General features: G+C 34.5%; 1 protein-coding gene across 1 annotated transcript; it reads left to right on the top strand.

The window, feature by feature from the left end:
- Positions 1-132: 132 nt before the first annotated feature.
- On the top strand, positions 133-6,894 carry LOC112558817 (elongator complex protein 4-like). Its single transcript, XM_025229502.1, is given in 12 exon segments — positions 133-283; positions 1,043-1,078; positions 1,255-1,376; positions 1,896-2,029; positions 3,124-3,130; positions 3,133-3,241; positions 3,551-3,590; positions 3,778-3,905; positions 4,294-4,457; positions 4,890-4,998; positions 5,197-5,303; positions 5,764-6,894. Coding segments are annotated over 12 exon segments (1,221 nt in total). The 5' UTR covers positions 133-150; the 3' UTR covers positions 5,896-6,894.
- Positions 6,895-9,711: the final 2,817 nt, after the last annotated feature.

Here is a 9,711-nt window from a genome sequence, read left to right as displayed (position 1 = left end):
TTAAGTTTATTGAGAAATTTTAAATTAGAAGACATTTGATAGGTTAGATTGACGACTGATGAATTTTGATGAGTTATTTTTATATATTTAATAATATATTTACTTTTCTTCATAATCACAAAAAGCGTCTGATTCACAGGGTAAACAAAGATGGCTGCGTCTTCATCAAGCTTTCAAAAGCGCACAAAGACGAAACTCATTGAGATTTCTGGAACAAGAGCATCTCTATACAATAATCAGCTCCTTGTTTCCTCTGGCATCCCGTCATTAGATGCAGTATTAGGTCTGAATCCTTGCACTGGATCAAATAATTAATGACAATAACAACCATTCGACACGGGGAAAGGGTGGCTGGATGAAGCGTGGAAAATAACATATCGCTAGTGGATAGCACGCCTTAAAAGCGAATAAATATTAAAGGCCACATAATTTGAAATAGCTACGAATCCCTACCCCTATCTACAGGCATTACCGACTGTGCTTGATAAACTCCATTAGGCTTCTACGTACCAGTAGGCTACTGAAAATGAATGCAATAAATCTCTCCCCTTAAAAAAAAACAACAAAAAAAAACCTACGATCAGTAGCAATGCAATACTACTACTCTGTCAAATCAGTTTGAATTTCTGCAAAACTCATTGAGCAGTTAAGACAACGGTTGGACTTACCAATAATGTGTTATTTTATTTGTAAGAGTGTGTGTGATGTGAGACCGTTTTCTTTCCTTCCTTAAACATACAGTCATAGATTCATATTAATTTGACATTTGGTCATCGAATTTTCATGAACTAATTTTATTTTTTACAACTGAAACAAAGCCTCATAACAATGTGGTAAAATTTGTTCCAAAATTTGTTAAATATCCTTTGTTTTAATATCATGTTTGTCCTTGTGTCATTCCTAAAATATTTAATATTAACTTTGAGATGAATCTGTGCACACTTTTGAAAATTAATTGAATCATTTTCATGTACAAAATATGGTTAAATAATTGTTGTGAGATGTATTATATTATATCTAGTTCTGCAATTTCTGTTTGTAGGAGGGGGAGTTGCAGTGGGGACCGTCTTGCTGATAGGTAATATTCTTCCAGGCACTTTGTGTATATTATCTATTAAAAAATGAGTTAATGTGAATTAATCTGTGCAGTGGACTCAGTCAAATAACAATCTTCACATTTTCTTACTTGGAAATAAGACTAACCATAATCCAGTAAATGTAACACATTCTTATCAATAATATGAATTTTTGCAGAAGAAGATGCCAGTAGCATGCATGCCCAGCTGATGCTGAAGTACTTTGCTGCTGAAGCAATTGTTACAGGCCAGGCTCTCACTTTTGTCTCTGCAGATCAAGATCCACATAAAATTATTAAGGTGAAACAACATTGCCCAGAGTCAACAACAATCAGAGAGAGAGAGAAAATGAGTGACAGTTTGGATTGTTTGGATGCTGACAGTCTGCATTTCTCGTGGTTCTGAAAATCTGCTACTTTAGCACGAGAAATGCAGACTTTCATCGTCCAAATAACCCAAACTGTCTCTCTGATTGGTGTTGACGGCTGACAATGTTTTGAATGGTGTACCAACGTGACGTAGTACACTGTTTTAACGTACTTTGCTTTTGGATAATTAATTAACAGATGAGTTTTGGAGGCTGAAATTTACAGGTTTATATCGCTTATATCTACCAAAATCTGCAAAAAAAAGGCAAACCATTCAGGTTGGTCTTTAATGTTGATTGTAAATGATAAACTCTCAGTTCCACAGGTGATTGCAGGTCTATAGATATACTGTGCTAAACCAATCCCAGGTATTGCACTATAGCGGATGTATTGAAAGAGACATGCAGCCTATACTTGTTGGCAGATTTCAAATAATTTTTTGCATTTACAGGACTTACCAGCCCCAGTTTCAGCTGACCCAACAGAAAAGGGAGATGCCTGGTCTGACCAACATTCTGCTGAAGGTGGCACAGATGAAAAAATGTCAATAGCATGGCGCTACCAGAACCAGCCAAACCATCTCAGGTATTTGGGAAATGTCTTCTCATTTTTTTAACCTATTTATCTTAGAAAGTTCCAGATAAATGTTTCGATAAGAAATACTTAATTTGCTCAAGATCTCTGTGCAAAATATATTATTCTGAAGAGTCAATTTTAAAAACGATGTTTCATGCACCTTTTGTGGAAACAGTTGTTGCTGCTGTGCAAAGTAAAATTTATGAAAGAAATATTGCAGTGCTTCTTGTTCTTACCCGTGTGTGTGTGTGTAGATATGACTTCTTTCAAATAGCTCAACTGTAAAGTTCACTTCTGATCGAAGTTGGTTATGTTTGCATATTGTCATTTTGGTGGCATGTTTCGTGCATACCTCTTGTTAATCACTATTTATCTATTATTTACTATGCATACTCCATTCATCAGGTTATAAAATGGAATTTGTCCTTTAAAGGACACCATAGCAGTGGCATAGGAAGATGCTTGGCTTTTGGGGTGGGTTGGCAAACTCTATGCTGACAGTGAATGACTTTCACATTGTTGGCTCCTCGGTGTCTTTTTTTGACGGGGCAGCTGCCGCTCTTGCTCTTATGCCACAGTAGAGTTTAGTTTCAGTATTCTGCAATTTGGAATTCTATTATTGGCCAGTCTGTGAATTTTCCTACAGTTTGGAAACATATATGATAACTAAAATGCTATTCTACTCCTGATTTATCAGTAATATAAAATATTTTCTTGAGAGTGTAGAATGGTGAGAGAATAATGAGTCCTAATTTGGGGATTTACACTTTATAAAAGCTATGTTATTAAACACATGACTCTGAATTAAACATGTAGGACATATTATTAGTGTAAATGCCTAATGGTGTGTTTATTTTTGTGAGATCTGTGGTGTCAAATTCCTGTCATTAACTCCATAGAAAATATTTTGAACCAATGAGTAATCTCAGTACCTAAAACAGCATTTGAACGGAACAGCTGTATTAATAATTAAAGATTCTTTTTCTTTTTTTGGCATTGGTAGATGGTAAATCATTATCTGAATTGCTTCCATGTATTAACTATCAAGTATTTTTTACACATTTAAGGAATGCAGTACATGTACAAATGTTCAAATATTACAGAGACCTACATCTACACAGTTTGGACACTATTATGACTTAACCAAAACAATGGAAGAAAGCAAAGTTAACTCCTCTAATGTCCAGTGCATATCATTTGCTGATCTCTTGCTTCAGAAATGATTGGGTAAGTCATATTTTCCTGCATGTTTATTTAGTTTTCAAACATAAATTCTCCTGCATATACTTCAACTAATAATAACAAAGAGTGCTGTCACACAGCATGGCATGTTTTCATGTCTCGTGAAGCTAATATATAATTTTATTTTTGGCCGCTTCTGGTGTTTTCTGGATTATTGCGTAGTGGACATTTTATGTGCCAATTCTTAGTTTTGTGGCATCTTAGAAACACAACAGTGTCAAGAAAATAATTTAATAGAGGCAACTGCCTTGTTACGTGATAAAAATAGTTCTCATGATATTTTTGCAGTGAAGAAGTTCTACTGCCTTCAGCTTAAACAGTTTTGCAAGTGCAAGGGAAAACAAAATGAGACCGAATTACAATGATTTTGATTAGAAACAATATAGAGGCAGTTTTTTTTTTATCGTGTTCATCAATGTGAGGCCCTCTAAAAACTTTAGTCTCTTCTTGTTTAAAAGATGTCATTTGATACAGTGTATCATAGATGTTGCATGCTTTGAAACTGGATTTTGCAGATCTCATAGCTTTACAAAACACACAAATCCAAGGTATACTTGTCTCCTTAAAAAAATTCAGAAGCGCATTGAGGAAGGTCACTTTGGAACTGGCTTTGTAGGTGAAAATCGAAAAATTCTTCGAATAGGCAAGTACAATTTGCTGTTATTATGGATAAGAGTGGCCCACAACTTTTAAGTCTTAAAAATCTTTTCAAGAAACCACTGGTCTGATTTCAGTAAGAAAAAGGACAGATGCATGGAAAACAGTTTTTTTAAAGAATATAAGAGAAAGTTCACTTAACACTGAAGATTGTCGGCATGGGTTTTCTGGTGGTTTAAGTGATCCTTGGTGCTACTAAGATGTATGTGTAGTCTTTCCCCATCATTATGCAGGCTAAAAGATCATCAAAATATGGTGTCACCTTGTGTTATTGGGATAATTAGATACACTGTATATATTTTGTAAATTTATGCTCCGTTCGAGAACAAGAAATTTAGCAAAAACAACACTAACAAGGATGCTTTTTTAAATAGCAATTCAAAGCCTTGGTTCACCTTTTTGGGGAGAAAATGGTGGCATTCATGCACAGAGTAAAGAAAGGGATGCCTCTTTGTTGCGGCTGCTTTTGGCTCTCAGAGCAACACTCCGGACAGCCTTTGCTATTGCATTTATTACCATTCCGAGACATCTTTTTCAGGTGAAGAGATGATTTGTCATTTTATTCTTTCATCAATACCTGTTATTAATTTAGATATTTTGGAATTTAAGCACAAAGGGGTCATTGAAATATGTTTTGCACTTATTTAGATAATAGTAAGACCATATAGAATTTAAGATTAACAATAATAAAAGAGCTAATTATGCCATTGAATCATTTAGACATGCTTTTACAGCTGCAGCAATTTCTGAACTTTACATCATGTTCATTCTTACCTGATATCTGGAACTAGTGTATAATTATTGTTATCTTTCTTTCAATATTTATGCTTCATGTCACATTAAATGTTATTCAGGAGCAAATGATCCTCCCTCTTACTGCACTTTCAGTGCAGGTTAACTGGATTTTCTTGAGGTTAATGTTTCATGTTGTAGCAGTTTTTTTTTGTTTGTTTGTGGGATTCATTTTTAGGATGATGCATTTGTGTGGAGACTGGAGCAGTTGTGTGATACAGTGTTGCGCCTTCAAAGTTTTGGAGCTTCTGAAAAAGAAAAAGGTCATGTCTTTAAAGATTATAGTGGTAAGATGCCTCACGCATTATGCTTTGTTTCTTTTCAGTAGTCATTGTCTTTTGTATATTGTTGAAATATCTCTTGTGGAAACAATACTGGAACATAATAAATGAAAATATGATATAAAGTGTAATAGCCTTTGTTTATCACATGATGAATTTAGTTGTCAGATGTTTAACATTTAACGTCTGATTTTTGATTGCAAGGACTTCTACATGTTATCAAGTTGCCTTGTTTAAATGAACTGGTAACTCATATGCCAGAAACATTAGACCTTGCATTTCGTCTAAGACGCAAAAAATTCACAATAGAGGTGAGTATGTTTCATGGAGATGATAGTGGATTTCTTCAGTGCAGCCTTACTTGTGCTATATTCTGGACACTATGTTAAGTGTTTTTGGTAATTTTCAGTTGCATAAAAAAAAAACAAACAATCTATCAATTCATGCTATTTTTTTTTACAAGTTTGGAGAAACTAACTTTGAAACACTTATTACAAATTTTGTTTTTAAAATACAGGTTTTATAACAGAATTTAAAAAAAAAGTTACTGCTGTATCTTGACAAGATCTTTGCACAATCCAACCTGATTATTTATCCTGTTCTGCTTTTTAGATACAATTTTAAAGCTGCCATGACATGTATTGCCTCCCTAGATCATAGTTTCCCTCTTTAGTTCTTGTTGAATGTCTTTTTTCATACATAGCAAAAACTATTGACATTATTTTGTATTACCAAGAATTCTAACATCCTTTTATTTTTTTTTTTACTCAGAAATTACATCTTCCACCAGAACTGTCTGACACAAGTGGCCGTGAACAAGATGACCCAGTACCACTTCTGCACCCTGTAGTTAGCTGTGGCTCAACAAGACCAACTGCTTTAAGTACTAAGCTGGATTTCTGATTGTATGCTAGCTCTGAAATCACCTTTCTTGGAAAACAAATTTGCAGGTATTAAAGTTGATTAAATAGCACTGATGTTTAGTTCATTTTTTGATAATAAAATTTCAATGATTTATTTTCAATAAAATCTTGTTACAAGATGATGTTGAACTAAAGCTATAGAACTCAGCACAGCTACACTTTCAAACAAACATTAAGCTGCACTTTTATATTTAGATCCAATCTGGATATTAAACATAATAATAGAATTTTGCCCATTTGAGGTGAGCTCGATGCACTGTGCATGAAAGACTACAAACAACCTGACAGTCAACCATACAAAAAAAAACAAAAAACCAAAAAACACCAGTGAAAGGAAACAGATGACACCATGGCAAACATAAATAAAGTGTATGGATGAGAATGAGGAACTGGATGTTTGCATGTTTGTATTTTCTTAAAGTAGATTTTGAGGTTGGTCTTGAAAGGTTTGAATGTAGACAACACTACATAAAAGGCAATTTTAGCAGAAGCTCTCCCAGGGTCACAAACGATATAAAATTTGCTTTTGCTAGCTACAACTTACTTCTGGTGCTTATCTTCTAACAAAACATGCACTGAAGCCATATCATATATACTTAAACATTTTTAAAAATGTGTGCATGCACACGTGCATATATATATATGTGTGTGTTCAAATGATGAATTTATTTCCTGAACATTTTAAAGTGAACATCTGATAAAATGCTTGATTAATTACAAGTATAAAACAAACACTGAGACATCAAAAAACAGGCCAGGGCCTCAGAGATTTCAGGAATGATATATAATGGAATATCAAACACATAACATTGTTATCACAGAGAGGTCAGGTATGGTGTGCTCCAGCTAACATCCAACTTACCAACTGAAAATTGAATATAAACAATAAATAGACTTTGTGAATGTGTTACTCCAGTTCCTTGCTGCAAAACCAACAACCAAAAGTAGCCCACCAAACTAAGGATCAACAACAAATAAACACAACAGTAATCACATAATTGATAAGCTTCAAAAGAGTGAAGCACAACACATACATTAATAAAAACATAAAATAGTTTCAGCAAAATTGTCCAAGTCAAATATCTCATTTCATCTGGGAACTTTCCCTTTTTCCTAATAAAGTTTTCCCACTGTTTCCTTTCTGAAAGTTTTACTAATAAACATATCACACTGCAGATCATGGTTCATCAGATACAGTTCTGGTCAGCAGTAAAGAAACTTTCAATCTTTGTCTAATGCTGACTGGTCATAAGGTGGAATAAATTTCCTCGATGTGGCTTAAGAGTACCAACTAGTATAATCTGCAATGTGTTTGGAAAAAAAATATGACAAAACTGAATTATGCTAGGCAAATATGATAAAATGCATCATCATTCTTTACAAGAGTTAGACAACCAATTTTATGAACCAAAAAAAATTTCATGCTGATAACAGGAGATATATAAAATGTTTTTTCCATACCACAATACAGCAGACATTTTTCAGTCTACAGAAAAATTAACTTTCCAAAAAAGAGTACACAATAAAAAGCAGTCATAATGACAATTAGCTTCTTTGGTAATTAATGTTCTGTGTTTGAAAGCCATCCATGCAGTTTATGAGCACTACATCATTGGGTCCACTTGTAAAACTAAACAATTACATAACTATGTACCAACGATGCCATTTTCATGGCGAGGGAATAACCCCTTCATTAGTCCAGTGCTAGCATTTCTAACCATCTAAAAAGCACATCTCTTATGAAAGTATCATTACAAGATAAAAAAAAAAAAACCCTACATCTCATGTTAGAATCAAAATTAAAGTCCAAAAGTTGCCATTTATGCACTAGACATAAAACAGAGATGGCCAGTTGCTGGCTGAAAATAACGTTCAACATCACTGTGGTACCAGTGAAATTTATACATCTAAGTGATGATAGCACAAGTGGTAGTTCATAGCAATTCACAGACCATATGATTCTACATTTGGTTAAACTGTGATATTTGCTGATAAAATTTAAGTTAATGCTCTCTCTTTTGTGTGTGTGTGCGCACGCATATGTGCACACACACACACACAAAAATCCTATACTTTTACTAAGTATATGTCCACTACCTATCTATTTTTGTGTATGCATGTGCAAATAGTGCCTGTACTATATATATAAAAAAAAAAGAAACATTTTCAAAAAGATCACAAAAAACATTTATAAATGTATGATTTTTTTCTACACAACAGATCAATATCAATTTAGCTTCCTGGAGCAATGAAGTCAGCATGAAGATATCAGCAGAAAATACAATTTAAAAAACACAAGTACAAAGAAACCCTAAGCTTTATTACTTTTTAATTCAAATTAAAGGGCCTGAATATATACTGAATGCTGATGTTCTGGTGCAGTTATCAGTGCTTTGATCCTCTCTACGAAAAGATGACTTGTTCAATGCACATACTATGTGCTCTGTAAATGAATTCTTTAAAAAAAAAGAATTATATATCTGACAGTCAAATTTTTGAATGAACTTCTGTGCAAAGACACAAGTGGTTTCCAGAGATTATCTGTTATTGTTATACATAATACAATATCAAAAGGCACCCATGTTATTACACTTTTTTTAAAATAATGTGCGGAAAAGTTACTTTTAAAAAAATCTGCACATTTATGCCATTAAAAAAATTTGATCTAAGCTTTCCTTAAAAGAAGAACATCGAAATCACATGAAACAGTTACTAGATTTTAAAAACATGCTAAGATGGAAAGATACAACAATAAAGGGATGAATAAATACGACCTTGGACGGACACAATGGGACAGTCACACAGGAATGAGCTGTGACCACTTTAAATATGAACTGCTTACATTTGAGACAAAGAGTGTATTGCTTTTTGATGCACAGACAAGGTATAGTCAGTTACATCCCCCACAAAGACTAACAACCTTGCGAAAATACCAAAACAGATTCTGTATAAGTTATTTATCAAATAACTGCTTTCTCTCCTCTGTCCATGATGAAAGCACCAGCCTGCACTTGGGGCTCATGTATCTGTGACCAAGGTAAATCATCACTTGAAGGGTCTCAGCTGTGGTCTCACTTAGAGAAATGATGCCACAAATTTGGAAGTCCAGAGACAAGAAATGAAGTAGAATGTCAGCTAAGTTGATCCTGGATGAACAACAACCGCACACCCCACTAACAAGTTGAGCCTAGGTTAACAATGACTGTACAACCTGCAAGCAAGTTGAGTCTGGATTAACGGCAACTGCACATCCTGACAGAAAGTCCATCCTGGATTAATGATGACTGAACACCCTACCTTCAAGTCAAGCCTGGATTAACGACAACTGCATATTCAACCAGGAAGCTCAAGGGATGGACAGCAAATATTGTGCTATTAAAGCCAAACAAGCTGCTGCTAAGGAATTTCAATCCAGCATTAGCACTAACAAGGCTAAAACAAAGTCATGTCCAGGCAGCTACCATAACCTTGTCTTAATGAGCCTGAACGGTGAAGTGCCACTCAACCTATGATTGTGCTTTGACTTGGAAAGCTGCAAGACCCAAACATTGGAGAGATCTTCAATGCGCAAACTGGAGGTGAATTCACAGCCCTGAACATGGTCTACTACATTCTTACTGGAAATATCAAGACGATATTACTTTCAGGAGCAAATGCATGGTTAACAGCAATAGCAACAACAAAAAGATCTACATGAACAGCATACAGCTTTAGGAAGTGAACAGCTTTAAGTACTTGGGATTCATCCTTTCAAGATGGTAGCTGCACTTCAGACATCACCATCAGGATCGCAACA

The sequence above is a fragment of the Pomacea canaliculata genome, linkage group LG3 (genome assembly GCF_003073045.1).
Source record: "Pomacea canaliculata isolate SZHN2017 linkage group LG3, ASM307304v1, whole genome shotgun sequence".
Taxonomy (NCBI): domain Eukaryota; kingdom Metazoa; phylum Mollusca; class Gastropoda; order Architaenioglossa; family Ampullariidae; genus Pomacea; species Pomacea canaliculata.
The sequence above is the reverse complement of the archived record's forward strand: the minus strand, read 5'-3'. Positions and strand labels throughout refer to the sequence as shown.